This window comes from Bos javanicus, chromosome 21, assembly GCF_032452875.1.
Source record: "Bos javanicus breed banteng chromosome 21, ARS-OSU_banteng_1.0, whole genome shotgun sequence".
In the NCBI taxonomy this organism is placed as follows: Eukaryota; Metazoa; Chordata; class Mammalia; order Artiodactyla; family Bovidae; genus Bos; species Bos javanicus.
Genome location: NC_083888.1, coordinates 6054541 through 6074338, shown reverse-complemented (window position 1 = coordinate 6074338; position 19798 = coordinate 6054541). Strand labels below are relative to the sequence as shown.

At 49.4% G+C, this 19798-nt stretch overlaps 1 protein-coding gene across 3 annotated transcripts in view; it reads right to left on the bottom strand.

Moving 5' to 3' along the window:
- Window positions 1-19798, bottom strand: part of ADAMTS17 (ADAM metallopeptidase with thrombospondin type 1 motif 17) — a 407285-nt gene that overhangs the window by 227976 nt on the left and 159511 nt on the right. For all 3 annotated transcript variants that reach the window (XM_061394241.1, XM_061394239.1, XM_061394240.1), the window contains exon 8: window positions 7962-8067. In XM_061394241.1, the coding sequence (XP_061250225.1) occupies window positions 7962-8067 (106 nt within the window). The remainder of the gene's footprint in view (window positions 1-7961; window positions 8068-19798) is intronic.

The following is a 19798-nucleotide window of genomic DNA, read 5'->3' as shown; positions in this document are numbered from 1 at the left end:
CAGCAGACGCCCAAATCCAGCTGGATTTCCCATCATGGCGATAACACCCAGCCAATAGCTACTCGGCCTAGCCACTCAGGATGCAGGTGGGAACACATGTGTCTGCTCGCTGAAGAGCTTTTGATGGCTTTCCCTTTGTCTTCCCTCCCAGGCCTGGCCTGGGCAGATCTGGCAAAGCTGCAATCAAGGTCCTCTTAAGAACAGTGGCTCTGGGCGTTCCAGTCAAGTGGAAGAAGGGTTCTCTCCTCACATTCAATCCAAGGCAAGGGTAAGACTCCAGTGGAAACAATGATAACTCCCCTGCAACTCTTCCTAATGCCAGGCAATAAGAAATCACTCCCTAAGGCAGAGAAGTCATTTAAACGGGGCCCCAGAGACAAAGTTCCTTGCTGCGCTGGACCCTGTACCTCCCATTCAAAACCATCCATCTGGGAAGGGCCCAAAGGAAATTCTGCTTTTTTTTTTCAGTTTGGGGTGGGGAAAGGAGGGGAAGGAAAGCCAGAGCTGTTAGGAAGGAGTCACTCAGGGCAACATGGAGCAGGGCTGAGAACTGCTGTGCTTGGTGCAGACCCCACGGTGGCTGCCCCACAACTCTCCAGAAGCCACAAGTCATTCTAGCTCATCCAAGACACCAGGAGAAGGCTGGCTTGTAAATTAATGTCAAAGAGCTTAGAATTTTCAGCGGCACATTTTTAAAAATAATAAGAAAAGTAAATGAGGTTTGATATGACTCTGGAATTTGGATAAGACAGCCGAGTCAAGGATGCTCGTACAGCAACTTTAATCCAGGGGCCAAGCGCTGAGGAAATGGTACTTAGAAATCTCTCCAAGCACCTCCGTGTGAATCCTGAGAGCCCTGAACACCACTGGCACCACCAGTTAAGGTTCCTTCTAGGACAGGAGGCTGCAGGAAGCTATAGCAGCCAAGTAGGGATGGAGGGTGAGACCCAGGGATTCAGGGAGAAATCCCTCTGAAAACCTCAAGTGGGACTTGCCCTGGGAATAGAACCAGCCATTCCTGCAGAACTCCTGGGAGCCACCTTTTCTGTTCTGCAAGAAAGGCTGACCGACACATGAACACAGCCGTCCCGAATTCCAACTAGAACAAAAGCACACTTGTCCTCCTCCTGGGATTTCTAAACAGTTATCACATTTGCAAAAATCCTCTCTCCACTACACCTTCCATGTGAGGTCCGTGCTTTGCCCGCTGAGTTGAGCACCCAGGCCGAGGACTCGGCAGGCTGCCTGGCCATCCTTGGGGGCTACCTGCCTGCTCACATCCCCCCACCGCCATGTGCATGGCTCGGACCCCCTGCTCTGCACCGGCAGTTTGCTCCCCTCTTCACGCATCTGGATGATGGCTTTCCTTCCTGCCTGTTCTGGGACAGAGACAATTCCTTTCAATTTGAATTGTGTCAACTCCAGTTTTGAGAACAGTTCTCCTGGAACAGGTGTCCCCTCCCCTTTCCTCAGCTCCCTAGGCAGCCAACCACCCTCTGCCCATAAACCACCATCCTTGGGAACTGAACACAGTCTGCTTCCATGCTGCACCTCAGCAAGTGTGTCCCCAGGCCCACGACAACAGCACACCCTTCCTCATCTGCTGCCCTGAACTCATTTGTGCAGAGTCACATTCTAGCTGGAAACATCCAGAGTGCCTGGCTCTAGCTTTTCACCGGTGTCTTTACTGGAGGCCAGCAAGCTTCACCGGGACCTGCCTGGGCCATAGGTCCATTTCTTACCTCAGGCAGGTGGCCCCCCACCTGGCCTCTGTCTCCGCTGGACTGAGCAGGGGAGCAGAGTCCCCCCTCTGGGTGACATCAGCCAGGACAGGGCTTCCGCCAGCTGCAGGGGGTGAGGGGTGCTTGTGTGGATCTGGGTACCCAGTTGTGCACTCACGCACTGATGGGCCGGGGTCCCTCTAGGACTGACTGTGTGTCTGCAGGCACACAAGTGTCATCAAACACAGCTCCTGATCGCCAGGGTCTCCAGGTGGGAGCGTCAGGCCCCTGTGGGTTGCCTGTCCCCCTCCTTCTGCTCTTTCCTTCCATTTCCAGGTCTCCCTGGAGGTGTCAGCTGCAATAAGACAGGACTACCCCTGACTGCGGTGGCTTCTTTCAGGAGGGCTGGGCCTTTCCTCACCTGACTCGACAGCAATAAACACGACTACTGGGCTTCCCTGGTGGCTCAAGTGGTGAAGAAACTGCCTGCAATGCAGGAGCCACAGGCGATGCAGGTTCGATCCCTGGGTCAGGAAGATCCCCTGGAGGAGGAAATGGCAACCCACCCCAGTATTCTTGCCTGGAGAATCCCAGGGACAGAGGAGCATGGTGGGCTACAGTCCACGGGGTCACAAAGAGTCAGACATGACTGAAGTGACTTAGCACGCATGCACCTGGCGCAAGGCTAGGAAAGTAGCAAAAAAGCATGGAATTCAGGGTGACCTCGTGAGGGGTGAGCTGGAGCCAGGAGCACATCCAGCACCATGGCTCAATGCTGGGGGTGACCTGGGGGGACAGGGCCAGGGAGCGAGAGATGGAGCAGGCAGGCGGATGAGGCCAGAAGGAACGATACAGGGCCTCAGACGTCAGGCCGGCAGCAGCCCTGCCCTGGTGCACCTGGTGTCTCCTGGAGAGCTTTCCAGGCGTCCATCCCCAAGAGCGGGTGGCTTAACTGATCAGGCCTGTTAACACTTGGCCATGGGCACTTCCAAGAGCCTCGGGGGCTCCTCTCCTGCAGCACAGCCCGTACGTCACCTCTGCTGGGTTCCCAAGTTCCCATGAAGGCAGAGATTTTCAGAGGCCACAGGCAGAGCCAGCTGATCAGAGCAGAGGTAGATTCCAGAATGGAAAGGCCCAAGAAAGGGCATCTGGAAGTCAGGAAAGATCCCAGAAACAGCAGGTGGGGAGAGGCCCGGCCCGCAACAGCTTGCACATGGGCCATGACTCTCGGGCCTGTCTGGAGCACCTTCTTCAGATTTCTGCGAGTTGGAAGGGTCACGTGGTTTGGTCTGATTCTCTAGGCAGGCGTTGATGTGGCTCAGGCTTATCTAACAGAGCCTCCTAAATTCGACAGAAGCAGAGATTTATTTTCTGCAAGGGAAACTCTGTTTTTCTGAGTGGGTAGCCAGGTAAGCCGTGAGTAGAGTCCTTCTCTGCTCTCCCCACCCCACCTGGAAGCCCTGTTTAGACACTTCCCAGGTGCTGTCTTACCCAATTGTCTGCACGCTGCATGCATGGTTCCTGGGTTTCCCCAGCCCCTAAATGACCAGCTGAGACTTGAGTCTGTGCCCTCCCAGCCTCCAACCGCACTAGGAAGCATTCTGCTCAATCAAATGTCTCCCCTGGGCCTTATCACGCCACATCGGACCGACCTTCCCCCAAACAAAAGGCACTCTAACCAATTTTCATGGAAATATTTTCTTTCTAACGCTAAAAGTTCCAAATCATAGTAAACAACAGCCTTTAAAAATAATGTTATACTAACATCACTACCAATGCTCCCCTTGATTATCAGGGTATCACTTGATTTTTTAAAAAATTTTTCTCATGGGCAGTCAGCATGGATATGAGCTTCTGAAGAGAGTTCTTCCCATGAGCAATCAGGGCTGCATTTGGCCTCAAAGAAACGAATGCTTGGAGCTCTCTCTCTTTCTCTCTAAAGTCAAATAGTGATGAACAACTTGGACACTGAGGTTCACAGCAAGGCATCCTGGTTCCTTAAGGGAAAGACCTGGGCAGAGCTGTCCCAGCTGGGCGGTCTGCTCCATGTCACTGATTCTGTCACAACCAACAGCTGGAAACATGGCCCTCTAAAGTGTCTATCACAGACACCCTCTTGTGCTCAAGACCATCGCTTTCTCATGGTCACCGCAGGCTCAAGAAGGCACAAAACCAGCTTCATTTTCAGCTGGGTTTCTCAAGCTACCACAAGACAGGGAGACAGCTGCCTTCCAAAGCTCGCACAAGGCAAACCAAAAGATGGGGGTAGCTGCCTATCATGGGCAAGAAGGCATCTAAGGTCATGTTGTTAGTTGTTCAGTCATCTCCGACTCTCTGCGACCCCATGGGCTGCAGCATGCCAGGCTTCCCTGTTCCTCACCATCTCCCAGAGCTTGCTCAGACTCATGTCCATTGAGTCGGTAATGCCATCCAACCATCTCCTCCTCTGTTGCCCACTTCTCCTCCTGCCCTCAATATTTCCCAGCATCAGGGTCTTTTCCAGTGAGTTCGCTCTCTGCATCAGGTCATTAAAAAGCCCCAAAGCTGCCATCAGAAGAGCGGCTGACAGACCCAGCTCGTCCTCCAGGCAGGAACACAGGACAGCCCCTTCCCAGGGTGCCCCCACGACTGCCATCAGGAGATGCAGATCCTTTACCTTCTGTCTGAAGCCATGGCCGGAGTCTTTTCTGCCCTACCTCTTCACCAGGGCAGATCACCAGAAAACTGCCAGTCTCCCCGACAGCACTTGAGTTTCCTAGGGAAACCCCTCTCGAGGACACACTGGCTTCCTTCAGGCAGCTGTACCATGCCATTTTTGCCTTTTCTGCATTGGCTGCTGGCAAACTGAAGGTACCTTGGTTCTTTGGCTATATAGCAGGCTCTCTTCTTTATAACATACATTTCTATAATTTGAATTCTTATTTTAATGGCCCTGTTGCATGAGTATATTATCATATGTGTGTGCGTGCTAAGTCGCTTCAGTCCTGTCTAACTCTCTGTGACCCATGGACTGTAACCTGCCAGGCTCCTCTGTCCATGGAATTTTCTAGGCAAAAATACTGGAGTGGGTTGCCATGCCCTCCTCCAGGGGATCTTCCAGACCCAGGGATCGAACCCGAGTCTCCTACATTCCAGGTGAATTCTTCAACACTGAGCCACCTGGGACGTCCATATTATCATACAAGTGATCCCATATCATTTTAGGTAGAGACTAGAAATTGTCTCTAAAGTACCACTAGTTTCCTAATCTATAAAGTAAAAGCTAGTAAAACTGCTTCATAGGACGGATTCAATAACACAGTGAATACACAGCATGTAACAGTACCTGGTACACAGTAGGTGCTCTATGAGATCTGACGTGATTTAAACATCATTACTTCATTGTTAATTTATGTCCAAAGCAGCATTATTGATGTTACCAAGTCAAAAGTCTTTCATTTAATCTATAGTTTAGAACTTACTTTACTGCAAATTGGATTGGAGCCAGAATCAAAGCACCAAATGAATTATTTTTGAACTACAATAATTGAAATAAAACCATGCATACAAGAGAGGGAGAAAAAGGCCAGCACTACAATGAGTTAAATATTAAAACTGAGCCTTACATTTAGCTTTGTGGTTTTTGAAAGCCAAGGCAAAAATGAAATCATATTAACTTATGTGACACTCATCAGCTGATAAATGGCCTGTGTGGCTCCTATCGAAAGTGACTTTTCCCCTAACACTGGCATCTGAGGGTAAGTGTTCACACTGCTCCTCACAGGAGGTATACTGGGTATGAGCAGAAGGGCCACGTCCATGCGTGCCTGCATGCAAAGGCACACACATTCATCCTTCAGAAGAGATGCTTCACTTTTCAGTGTTAAATGATTAGGGCCTGGTGGGTGAGCTCTCTGGAGATTTCCCACGGGTACACAGAGGGGTGTTCTTTATTGATTTCTAAAACTCTCACCAAGAAATTTTGTTAGAGAGCACGGACCAGTGGATCAGATCACTGAGAATACCATCCATCCTATGTCAGTTTACACACATTTAAGAAACACGGAGTTAAATTATTCCTCTCCATCCCAAAGAATGGACCAGTTTCCAGGTTCGTATCTGTAAAACAGCCTGTCCAGTGGCTTTCCTGAAAGTGCAGGCTGGCCTCCACCTTCCCACTCCACACAGCCACCCCGACTCCTCTGAGCCGGATGACCAGAGGAGTCCGTGGACAGGGAGGCTGACTTCATCCACGGAGGATCTGCTTCTCAATGCTTGCGAATAATCAGAGACAACAGACTCCTCTGGGAAAACCACGATCGCCCAAGCAGGGGCAGGACCAGATGCTAGCAGGATTTACTGGCTTTGATGAACAATAAGGTGTTTGTTTTTGCAGGTAATTAGAGTTCAGTAGCAAGCAATAAAGAGTTCTCCGAGAATTCTAAACAGACTGTAGCTAAAGGCTATTGGATTATGACTGGATCTAATCAGTCATCTGCAGACCTCCTGAGTTAAAATGCCAGTATTTGATAAAGCACAAGCACACAGACCACCAGGGAGAAACGGTGCTCTGTGCTCTTAACGTCCAAGGAGAAAAGGCGGCCCACGTGTGCGCACGTGTGGGGGTGGCTCTTGCCATGGCATGCAGCAGTTCACACAAATACATCTCTTCAAAGGTTCACACACGCTGTGTGTTGGGAAATGCTTCAATAACTCCACACTCTCACTACTGTTAGGGAGTGGGTTCCCAGGTACTACGAAGGGCTGGGTGGGCATTTGACAGAGAGAAGTGGTTTGCAAAACCATACGCATTTGCACTTTTCTTTCAGCACCCACTACTGAATGTGGGGCTTTTTTTTTTTTCTTAACAAATCTGAGATATGAATACAAATTTGATTACAATTAGTTTAAAAAGTTAGTTTCTAGTAGTGTAGACAAAAGAGGATGAGCAAAGCGCTGTCACCGATATTTTTAAAATACTGTCAATTGAGGTTTGACAGAAAACAACAAAATTATATAAAGCAATTATCCTTCAATAAAAAATAAATTAAAAATTACTGTCAAGATGAAATAAATGTGTGCTTAGAGAAAACTGCTCATCTTGCTTGTCTTGGCCAAGAACTTGTTATTTTCTCCTTAATAGCAGAAAATACGCCTAAGATTATTTTCATTTACTCACATCATGATAACCAAGAGGGACAGAAAAGTGAACGACAAACCCACCCACAGGAGTGAAAAAAATTAAAATGAGACCAGATAAATGAAACAAAGTAAAAAAAAAAAAAAAAAGCCCCAGATATGGCTAAGACTAGGGGACAACAACTGCTTTTGTACTCCTTACCCATAGCCTCTACTCTTGAGAAGCTTGAGTTCACATTTAGGATTCTAGGCATCTTACTATCTAGGGCACTAGGAAAACTTGACAATATATATATTTTCTCCGAGAACTAGATTTCCATTTAATTTTGTTCTCTTTAGTCCAATATAAATTTTCCCATTGTTTTGCATGTTTTGGACTCCTCAATTTATTTATTTAAAGTTCTCAAGCAGTCAGCTCACAATCTTTCCTTCAGAGAAACATGAAACAGCTACTCCAGGAGGAAGAGAAAACCCTCGGGCCGCAGGTTGAGAGTCAGCTGGCCTCCTGCCCCGGAGGCTCCCTGCAGGTGATCTCAGCCTTGGGCCAGCCACTCAACCCCCAGGCCTGCTGTCTCCTCGTCTGAAACGCCAGCAGGCAGCCTCAGATTCTGTCCACACTTTGGGCTCTAGGGTTCTGTAGTTCTTTCTTCCTTAAGTGGAGAACTGCCAATGGACAAAGGATGTAGCTGATGATTCTTTAAACTAAGACACTGACATTCTACTTTCAGAAAGTTGGACTTTGAAACTGGCTGAAGGAAAAAAAATTCAACGGCAGGAAGATAATCCCACTATCTGAATATATTTAGAGTGAATCAAAATCGTGCTGATCCGGGGAAGGGGATGCAACTCATGACAACACTCTGAGAAAAACCTCTTCCTTTTACAGAGTGTGCTTTAAGAATAGACCAACCTCAAATGAGCATTTCCACTTTCAGAGACAGTCTGTTCAGTGATCTCCTGGATTCCCTGAAGGGCTGGGACTCGGGCTTGCCTAGGTCCCTACTCGAGAGGAAGCAAAGGCGCCCAGCAGTACTGTTTTAGAACTTCCAGAATCTGAGTGAAAAGAATATGTATTCAGAAAAGCATTTAAAGAGGCAGAACAATCCAGAGTCTGATACTTACTTGTGGCCCAGCTCATGAGCGATGGTAAAGGCCAAATTGAGGCCATTGTCTTCGGCAAGCACACATTTCCTCTTAGCACTGCACACACCTCCTAAGTAAGCAATTCCTGCAGCAGAGACACAAAACACATCCTCTTCAGAACATGCGAGGTCCTGACCTCGCAGGGCAAATCCACACGGTCAGCATCACACACCATCGAGAAGGGCAAGCAGGGGCGAGGATGACCACGGGACTGGGCCTGTATCTCCAGAGCTCATGGAGACTGGCTGGTCAGTGTGGGATGCTTCTGTATTTGTCTAATGATAATAATAACCACCACAAGCATCTCTCAAGCATTTAACATGAGTCAGGCTGAGCAGCTGGCACATCTTATCTAACAAAGTCCTCATTAGCCAGGATGGAGGCAACAGGGAAACCGCGGTTCAGAGAGGAAAGGTAACTTTCCCAAGGTCCCCTGGACTGGCACCTGGAGCTGGAGGCTGAGGCAGCCAACTTCAGCATCCAGGGCTGGGGCCAGGCGAGGCCAGCAAGGCGAGGTGCCCAGCGTGCAAGGTTCAAGGAGAGGACCCCGAGGGGGTGAGCAGGCTCCTTCAGACTCCGTGCCCTGGGCCTCCACATCCCTCGCCCCAGGCCCAGCCCCGCCAGGGTTAACGCTCTCAGGGGGTGAGACAGACCAGGGCCAGGGCTCACTCAGAGCAGGCCAAGGACAGCGGGAAGGTTCAGGAAAATGTCTCAGGAGCCCCTCAAAGGGGGAGACCGGGTCCTGGGAGGAGTGAAAGACACTGGAAGAGTAAGGGCCTGGAGGCCATCTGGAAAGACGGACCCCGCGTCCAATGGCTCATCCCTGCACACACGTGAGGGACCCCAGGACCTTCCCTGAGAGGGGAAGACTGAGGCAGCGCAACTAGGGGAACCAGACTCAGGAGAACACTGTGAGCAAGGGGCTGAGGAGAGAGGATGGGAGGGGGTGGGCTGTGGGGGTGATGGGGGGAGGACAGAGGACGGGGGGGCGGCCTGTGGGGGTGATGGGGGTGTTCCAGGGGAGCAAAGCTGTTCTGCTACAGAGGCCCGTGAACAGGAGAGGGCCTTGGATGGACTGGGCACAGCTGTAGGTCACGGGCATCAGCCGTGCATAGCTGCCCATCTCTGGGCTGACACTGCCAGTGGCATCTCTGCACGCTCCTTCGCAGCTCTGAACCTCGGAAGGGCATTCCCGTGGTCCCCTCGAAGGACCCCCAGCACAGGGCCTGGGACAGGGCTTGAGTGCTGGTGGTGGCCGACTCCCCACTGCGTCCTGTGACACGAATGAGGGTCTGGGGGCCTGGGGGGCGGTCGGTGGGTCACAGGCCTGGGCGGGCCCAGGGCGGCCCTCGCTGTGCGCTCACAGGAGTGCGGAGCGGGCAGCGGCTTCAGCTGGGCGTGCATGGGCCAGTGGCACAGGTGACCCGGTGACCAGGGCCTCTGCCCGCCAGCCCGCGCCCTGGGAAGCACTGTGGCCACACGTGGCTCCCTCAGTGTGCTCGAGGAGTCTTGGGAGCAAAGGGCATCCCCTCGGGCACAGGGGCCAGGGCAGGAAGGAGCTGGCAGAAACGGTAAGTAGGGGGATTTAGGAATTAAAAACGAACCTCCCTCCCTGCTCCCAAAGAGCTAAACCAACATCCTATGTGTTGACATCAAGACTAAGCTGGGGCAGACCCCCAGCACACACAGGGCCCCCTCACAACCCCTGCGAGGGGCGGGCCAGCTCAGCACAGGAGCCGGGCACCACGGCACATGCCTGCTTTTATTTGGAAACATGCTTGGCCAGGGTTGAACTTTTTGTTTTCCACCAAAAAAAAAAAAAAAAAAGAAAGGAAATGCTCTTAGGCCTCAAGATGTGTTTTTTGCACGCTGGCATCTTAATGCAGACTATGGGAAGGAAGAAAATGACAACCAGAAAGGACACGATCTGCCTTTGCAGTGCCTTCAAGGTCATTATTCTGGTTTTGTTTTAAAAATGCTTTCTGGGCTGCTGCAAAAAGTCCGGCAGTGAGCAGGGCGGAAAGCTTCCACAGGGCACTGACGGCATCCGCGTGCCGCACACACGCACGCACACACGCACACACACACACTCAAACACACTGATGGTCTGCCCAGCCTCCCGGGTCAGTGAATCAGTCGGAAACAATCAGAAGTGCTCGCCCCGAGGAGTCGTCTGGTGAGGGGGAAAGACAGACATCCAGGGCCAGCTGTGCTGAGCTTGCTGTCCCAGGACCGCCCGCTGAAGCAGCAGACTTCAAATACCACAGGAACACGCCCCCGGCCCCGGCTGCACTCAGCACCGGAAAGGGGCATCCTGAGCTTCCACTCTAACTGGGCGACACGCAAGGCTGGGGAACAACTAAGTGGAGGGCCTCTCAATAATCACATTTTAGTTTCTCCAAGGTGCAGATGACTTTTTTTTTAAACTAGAAATGAAGCCTTGGTTTATAAGAGATGCTCCCAGACAAAGATGGATTAAGGTCTAGTGTTTTTAATGATTTATTCCAATTGTGAACTGCCTCGTCATAAAACCAAGCAAGGCAAAACACCTCAACAAAAACAGCCCCAAAATGGAGCATTGGAGCTTGCAAGTGTGTGAGCAATGCTGTGGAAAATGCTTAGAACTCGAAAAACAAAGTCTGGAGAGAAGCCCAGGTTGTTGTAAAAGCACTGTAGGGAACAGATGATAATTAAGCCAGGAGCTTCAGGGGAAAACATAGCCCACCACTATTCCATGTTTTCTGGGAACAGCAGTGTAGACAGCAGGGTGTGATGGAGACACGGAGACACCCTGTTACCTCTGCAAAGGCACCAGCTTGAAAACCCCATCAGATCCCACCTTAGCACTTGTCAAGAAATGAGGAAAACCCAGTTTTCTCAGCATCGATTTTGTTTTTTAAATTAAAAAAATGAAGTCTGTAAACATAAGTTCTGCTAATGTCCATGCTGAAACTGTGGAAGCAGAGGGACCTTCTTGTGGAACTGGAATTCCCCACAGACAGCAAGGATTTCTCAGACCCCAGAGTAGTGCTTTCAACGGTTTTGGCCTTCCATGATTTAAAATTCTACACCAGAGAAATCAGAGTAGAACTTATTTTTGAAATCTTAAAAAACATCAATTCCACATGTTTGCGGAGCTCCTTGGAACAAAAGCGAAGCAGAAAGGCAACTGGCATTTATTAGGGTTCTCTTCACAGGCGAGTTCAGCTCTGTGTGTGCTGTCCTCCCTTATCTGGAAGGTATTACTGGCCCCACTTTACAGGCAGGGAAGTGAAGGTTCAGCATCCGGTTACGTGGCTGATCAGGGCTCAGACTTGTGTACAAATGCAGGGCTCTCTTTCTCCAACACCCACGCTCCCCCAGGCAAATGCTGGGCCTCCCACACCAAACTTTTGGTAACCAGCAACAACGACAAGCTTGAAGGATTTAAGATTTTCATAAATCTTAATGTGCTTATGCTGAGATGTGGGTGGGATACAGTAAAGGTTTCACATGTTTAAGTCCAAATTCTTTAATCCTAAAGATGAAAAGACTTGAGGGATATATGTGGTCATATTAACAGTAGCAGAGCTACCTCTAGGACATGGTTAAGTCATTACAGATCTTTACATTTTTTTTTCCTTTTGGCTTAAACCTAGTACAATGAATATGCACTCACCATGAAAATTAAAGGTATTGGATATATTTCATTTATTCAAGGTGACCTACAACAGAGGCAGAGGTGGGAGACTAACAAACCACCACCACCAACAAAAACTATCTGGATTTTGATTCTGAGTGTGCAGCCCTGAAGGCCGTAGATATGAAGGAAGTTCACAGTCAGCACATAATTGAGTGTGTGCTTGTGTCCTAAGGGCAACTCACTCCATCTCCATGAAACCCATGGCGCAGATTAGGAAAAGCAATGTACATTTTGGAAAGTCTGAAATACTGGAGTTACAGATGAAGGGCTGTAAAGCATTTTCCTGATGCCTGGAGAAGTGTATCTAATTCATCACAAAGCAGATCACATCCACTAGAGCCTCCCAACCCAGTTTCTCAGGCAAATCAATTCAGTGTGGACACACTCTTCTCTATTCCTTTTCTTGGTGGGAGCACAAGCTTGAGGAGCTAATTGGGTGAGATTGTTTAATTTCTTTTTCAGTGGAAAACTGTGTGGTATAAGCACATAATTCTTAGACTTAGAGTTGACCACATGATGTTTTCTAGATTTAAAGAGTAAACAACACCCAATTGTATAAACTCTGGTTTATCCAGCAAATTGTCTGTGTGAACAGTTTATAGCTGCTGGCCCTGTTGCCCATTATTCAGACCTTCTTGGGCTCTGCCTGAGAGAGATGATCAGCTTTCTCCCACCAGCCACTCCAGGAATCAACACCATCATGGTTATCCCTGGCATACCATGCTGCCAATTATGAGACCGTAATTTACATCTATTCTCTCAGCAATCACAGCAGTAGAGATTGAGTTTCACGCTCAGGCTTGTCAACAAGTCCTTGTGCTCTTGGAAACTCACTAAGTGGTTGGAGGTACGATCTGAATTTGTGAACGGCATTAGGAACAAATGTCTTAGAACCTAGGATGTGACAGATGAAAAGTAACTACAGTCTATTCTTATTACTCACAGTACTTGGATTCTAAAAGGAAGCTCTGAACCCTGAATTCTGGAATAGAGAACAACTGGTCCTAGGGGAAATACAGGGTTTAGTTCCTGTGAGCTTCTGATCACATTTTGTCAACTGACACATAACTTTGTTTTATGTGTGTTGCTGTTTAAAGACACGTATTCGATACGTATCATTGACTCATTAACATTGAACTCAGTGCCTGTAACTCAAGGCTGAATGAAGTTCATCTAGTGTTTTCTTTGCAAGCCATGTGGCAACCTTGAGCTCTGAAACACTAATCAGCACTTCAGCACTATCCTTGGAGGCCACTTGAAACAGCAAAATCACCACTAAAAGCAGAAAAATATGAAAACAAGGTGCCAGAGAGACCTCAAAAAGGACACTTGTTCATAGCATGAGAGCTGAAACAAGAAAGAAAAACACTGCCTTGTTTGACCTCTCCTGGGAACATGCCTGTTGGGTGACTCAAATATTTCACCATTCTCCATGTATCTGCAAATGACCACAGAAGTACTGCAAGTTCTGATTGGGGAGTTTCAAATAAATTTTAACGAGTAGGTGAATTCACAAATGCAGACTCTATGAACGAGGAAAATTGGCTGCATTCTCAAAAACCGTGTCTTTTACCAGGCACAATGAAGTCCTTATCAGTTGCAATAAGGAAAATCACTTTTCATTTACATTTCCTATATATGCTGCTTATATTTCCTAACTCTATACTATTAGATTAACTGACTCAGGCCCTTCTCTGTAATTCTGCTTCTGCAGTCTCTGAGATCAGTGGTTCACAGGGTCACTGTAAGTCACTGACCCCCGAAAGACTTCTGCACAAAGTGGACAGAGCCCCATAAATGCTGAAGGACAGGCTTCTAACAAACCAGGAAAGAAGGTTCATGCTAAGTGTCTGGAGAGGTGGCAAGGGTAGGAGAGGGTGGTCCCACCGCTTGGGACCTGAGGGACACTGCTTCTCAGCCCGGCCCTGCCCATTGCTTTCTGCCCTGGTGCAGGGCCCCCATGCCCCAGGGGGCACAGCACGACAGCCCCTCCCAGACGCAGCCTTGTCTTAGCAATTCCCCAAAAGTAGGAATCCCCATCTCCCTGCTCTTCTGGGCCCCTTGGGGTCAGTCACAGAGGAAGGAAGATGAGTTAATAAGGTCTTTATCCCTACACCATGGATGGGGGTGGGAGGCAATGGCTTAAAAAGTGGCACTGGTTCCCTCCTTAAACATGAGCACTGCAGAAGTTGCCACTACAATACAAAACTGTGCCAAACATCTATCTAACCTGGAAGCACTGATGAACTAAAAACCCCGCAGCTCCCAAAGGTCAAACAAAGCGGTAAACAGACAAAGTGTGACGGTAACAGCTTCCAAGTCTGACCACTGAAGGGCTCACATGCTTGATTTTGAAACTTAATACCAAGTCAGAGTAATCAAAGTAGTGTGCTACATACATAGACATTCAGATCAACTGAGCAGAACCGAGAATCCAGAAATAAATCTTCACATTTATAGTCAACTGACTTTTAACAAAGGTGTCAAGACCATCCAATGGGGGAAAGAACAGTCTTTTTCAACAGATGGTGCTGAGACAGACACCCAATGTCAGAACCCCTTCCTTAGATCATACACACAAATGAACTCCAAATGGATTGTAGACCTAAATGTAAGAGCTAAAATGATAAATCTCCCAGAAGAAAACAGAAGTAAATCTCTCTGATCAGAGTGGAAGGCAAAGCCTTCTCAGATGTAACACCAAAAGCATGAGTGGAGATAAAAAAAATCCCTCGCCAGTGTGTTTACCAATGCAGACATGGTCTTCTTGTGGCCCACTCCTCCCACAAAGGAGAATGGCTGGGTGGGGGCTGGGAGTGAGGTGGGGAGAGATGGAGCTCCCAGCCAAGCAGTGAACGTGCTGATACCTCCCCAAGGAAGCTGTCCAGCCACACTGCCTGCATTATGACTTCCTGCTAAGTGGGATCGTCCCAGCAGCCTCTGTGCTACAGGCTAGCTCATGCAGCCGTGTCAAATCCACTTGAGCTGCTGCTTGTGTGTGCATGGGTATGGGGGTATGTGTGTGTGTGTGTGGCTCTTGATTACGGTCAGAATCAGAAAGGACAACGTGTGCTGGACCGCACTCCAGCTTAGGACAAACATGCCCTCAACTCTGGGCATCCCAGGCACCTCTGGGATCTAGGGCTTTAGGAAGAGATGCCACCCCTGGTGAGGGAAGCACACAGCAAGACCCCCAGAGGACTCAAGGGTTGCTGGGCTAGAGCTGAGACTCCTACAAGATAAGTTAAGTGAGTGAAGTGTAAACAGACTCTCCCTGGGATTCACAAACCGGAACCGAAAAATTTATCCGAAAGGTTTGTTGCACTCTGTGGAAACTGAAACATACCGGGAGATGGCGAGGGAAGCGAAATAACTATTGACATTCAACAGACCACAGCCAGCTTGAGCCCCGTGCGCAGAGACGCCATGCAGGCTTCCTTTGCTCCAGCAAGAAGGAGCTTATGTCTGGGAAGAGGATCCCCAGGGAGCAGACAGGGCGCCTCCAAAAGCTCAAGAGGCCTCTCCTCAGAGGGCACACAGGGGCTCAGGGGCTTCTGCCTCAGGCCCAGACCCCCACCAGAGGGCCTCAGCAAATTCACCTCAGGACGTCAAAGGAAGGAGGTCTGTGCCAAGATCCTGAGACTCTCTCATTTTGTCAAATACTTCGCACAGTGTTTCCTGACTGCCTGAATGTTACAGCCTCATGCCAGGCACAAGATCCAAAGATGAACCAAAGGGGTGCAGGCCATGGGAAACAGTCCCAAGAACACCATTCCAGCAAGAAGACACGGAGGCAGGTGGAAAGGTGAGCAGACATTTTATACATCAAGCTCAGGGCCCAACAGGTGGGCGCTGGGGTCTCTAAGGGACGATCGTCCCGGTGTCCTGTGTCCAGGTCTGAGCTCCTGGGAAAGTAGACAACGGAGACTGCAAATGGAGCTGGCTCTGGGTCCCTGCTCAGGGTCACCGGTCACAGCAGAGGACCACGCCCTCCTCACTCTCACCTTGGGTCACTCGGCAAACATGTCTGGACGCCCTGGCCACGGCTGGCTCCGCTGGTGGGAGCCTGCCGGCAGCACTGTGAATGCAGCAGGGATGCAGGCCTTCAAGTTTCATTTCAAAGACCTCCAAACCCTTGTGTGTGCTCCCCAAGCACCGCAGAGGGAAACAGACCCTGCCAAGCCTGCTCGGTGTCTGCATGTCTCAAGCTCTCCTGGGTGTGCACATGCACGCGTGTGGGTTTGTGCGTGGGCACACATGAATGTGCCTGGATGCGGTCTGGGCAGCCACCACCAGACAACATTTCTGAAAGCTGGTGGTGTGAGGTGGACGGCCACGCTCCCGTAGTAAGGAACCCTGGTGGATTTTAGAAGTTTTAACTATATTCCCATTTGCTCACCAACCTCACCATTTAGCATCTGTTTTTGTCAATAATTCCAGGGACCTTTACTAGTCCTCCTTTCACAGCTTTGAGACTCCTCCAGCCTCCTCTCTCACCATCGTGTTTCCTCTCCCTGGGGGTGAGGGCGCCCTCTCTATCCCTAGGGAAAGTTGGGGTTTAGGGGTCAGGGGTCAGGATGCACTTTCCTTAAAAATATCTCGGTCCTGTGGGATGTGGAAAATGACACAACCAAGGCTTCCACAGGGCCAGATATCCCAAAGGAGTACCTAGGAGTGGATGTGAAGTGTTCCCTGCAGAAATTCAAGTGCCACCTGGCAAGAGGGACACACTCCTGACCTAGCCTGCTCGTGGTCAAATGCACCCTGAGTCATAATCTCCCTCAGCAGTCCTGTCTGGACTGAATGTGTGAGAGCAGCGGGCAGGGCGTGAGGGAAGACCACCACACTGTGATGACGGCTGAGCTGGAAGAAGGCATGGTGGCTGGCGGTGGGGGCAGAGGGCACCCGAGGCAGCACCCAGGGAAGGGCATCCACCTGGCTGAGGGGGTGCTGGCCACAGGGCAGTCACACAGGCGTCCACTTTCTACAGACCTACCACATGACAGAAGCACTCAGGCGCGGCTTCCCCAGAGGGAGAGGACACCAAAGGGCACAAGCGGGTCATCCCAGGGGCTGGCGCTCTCTGACCACCAGATCTGGGTCACAGCGAGTGCTCAGCTTCAAGCATTCACTGAGCAGCACACCTAGATACGCTTGTTTTTATGTAAATTTGAAAAAGAGAAGAGCTGCACACACAAGTGAAAAAGGAGAGTATGGACCTGATTTAATGATCTGAGACTGGTCAAGATTACTGAGTAGTTCAGATGATAGTGTCTTGTCCCAGGAGCTAACATATAACCTGGTGACTACAGTTGATAAGACTGTATGATATAATCAAAATTGGTTTAGAGAGTGGAAGTTCAATGTTTTCACCCGCTCCCCCCAAAAAGTAAATATGTTAATAAACTCCATGGTGGTGGGTGGAACCTTTTCACAAATTACCAAGTGGTACACTTTAAATATCTTAAATTTTTGTCAGTGATACCTCAATAACATTGGGAAAGAAGACAGGTTATCTTAAGAGAATTCAAAGGTCTTCAGATCAGATCAGATCAGTCGCTCAGTCATGTCCGACTCTTTGCGACCCCATGAATCGCAGCATGCCAGGCCTCCCTGTCCATCACCAACTCTCGGAGTTCACTGAGACTCACGTCCATTGAGTCAGTGATGCCATCCAGCCATCTCATCCTCTGTCCTCCCCTTCTCCTCCTGCCCCCAATCCCTCCCAGCATCAGAGTCTTTTCCAATGAGTCAACTCTTCACATGAGGTGGCCAAAGTACTGGAGTTTCAGCTTTAGCATCATCCCAGGGCTGATCTCCTTCAGAATGGACTGGTTGGATCTCCTTGCAGTCCAAGGGACTCTCAAGAGTCTTCTCCAACACCACAGTTCAAAAGCATCAATTCTTCAGCAATCAGCCTTCTTCACAATCCAACTCTCACACCCATACATGACCACAGGAAAAACCACAGCCTTGACTAGATGGATCTTTGTTGGCAAAGTAATGTCTCTGCTTTTGAATATGCTATCTAGGTTGGTCATAACTTTCCTTCCAAGGAATAAGCGTCTTTTAATTTCATGGCTGCAGTCACCATCTGCAGTGATTTTGGAGCCCAGAAAAAGAAAGTCTGACACTGTTTCCCCATCTATTTCTCATGAAGTGATGGGACCGGATGCTATGATCTTCGTTTTCTGAATGTTGAGCTTTAAGCCAACTTTTTCACTCTCCACTTTCACTTTCATCAAGAGGCTTTTGAGTTCCTCTTCACTTTCTGCCATAAGGGTGGTGTCATCTGCATATCTGAGGTGATTGATATTTCTCCTGGCAATCTTAATTCCAAATTGTGCTTCTTCCAGTCCAGCGTTTCTCATGATGCACTCTGCACAGAAGTTAAATAAACAGGGTGACAATATACAGCCTTGAGGTACTACTTTTCCTATTTGGAACCAGTCTGTTGATCCATGTCCAGTTCTAACTGTTGCTTCCTGACCTGCATACAGATTTCTCAAGAGGCAGATCAGGTGGTCTGGTATTCCCATCTCTTTCAGAATTTTCCACATTTTATTGTGATCCACACAGTCAAAGGCTTTGGCATAGTCAATAAAGCAGAAATAGATGTTTTTCTGGAACTCTCTTGCTTTTTCCATGATCCAGTGGATGTTGGCAATTTGATCTCTGGTTCCTCTGCCTTTTCTAAAACCAGCTTGAATTAGGTTGATGAAATCATAGTGCTATCAATTAGTTAATTAAAGTGGTATTAATGAGTCAAGGTTTGCTGTTATCTGTATCCCCAGACTTCACCTGTTTTATCTGTATTTCTTGGACCATATGAGGTGGCCTTATATGGTCCCATTCTTCCAAAGACCCTTGCAATGTTATGTCCTTGAAACTCTCCTGAAGCAGCCTTGACTACAGTTTCACCCCCTCTCATACTAATAACTGTATTTGTACAGAAGAATAAAATACAAGGTCATATGCAGAATTAGGGAGAAGGCAATGGCACCCCACTCCAGTACTCTTGCCTGGAAAATCCCATGGATGGAGGAGCCTGGTGGGCTGCAGTCCATGCGGTCGCTAGGAGTTGGACACGACTGAGCGACTTCACTTTCACTTTTCACTTTCATGCATTGGAGAAGGAAATGGCAACCCACTCCAGTGTTCTTGCCTGGAGAATCCCAGGGACAGGGGAGCCTGGTGGGCTGCCATCTATGGGATCGCACAGAGTTGGACACGACTGATGCGACTTAGCAGCAGCAGCATGCAGAATTACTTGCCAAGTTAGCAAAGAGAAGCTTTTTCAGAATAATTAAGAAACCGTGTCTCTTGCTAAATGCTGAGCCCAGCAAAACCATCCTCTAGGGGATGAACTGTGGAACGTGAGTGCGGCCTGGGGTGAAGGTCAGCGGCGTCCAGGGCCCCTCCCCGCTGTGCTTTGTCCTGGGGCCCGCCGGGTGTGGGGAAGGTCAGGCCCCAGGGCAGCTCTGGACAGCAGCTTCTGACGCAGGTCTGTCAGTGCCCGCTGGCAGGACCCCACAGCCCGTTAACTAAAGACAGGGTCCTCACACGGGAAGCTGGCCGTCATCTGGGTGCTGACTCAGCTGCCGTGAGCTAAAGTCCACCTGCCATGCCAGCCCCGACTCCAGACAGCCTCAAGAGGCCTGAGAGGGCTCTGCCTCTGCAGACAGGAGGCAGAAAGGACCCTGTTTCATTGTAGTTAAAAACAAAAGCTAGCCTCTTAGAAAGGAATGCTGATGAGAAGTCAGGTGGGCCCCCAGCACAGTGACAGAAAACAGGCCAGCCTGCGGCAGGACAGGCAGCAGATGAGGAAGACGCCCAGCCTGGGGAAACGTCCCCAGACGTGGCAGGCAGTGGATGGTTCGCCTTTGGGTTCAACATTTTACTGCTCTACACTTACGGATACAGCTCGTACCTAAGGCTCCTGTCTTAGTTCCTTCAAGCTGCTGTAACAAAATGCCACAGAGATGTATTGCTCACAGTTCTGAAGGCTGGAAATCTGAGACTAGGGAGCCAGCACGGTTGCGGGTGAGGGAGCTCACAGTCTTTGAGGCACAGTCTTCCTGTTGTGTCCTCATATGACAAAAGGGGCAGGGAATTCTGTGAGGTCCCTCTATTA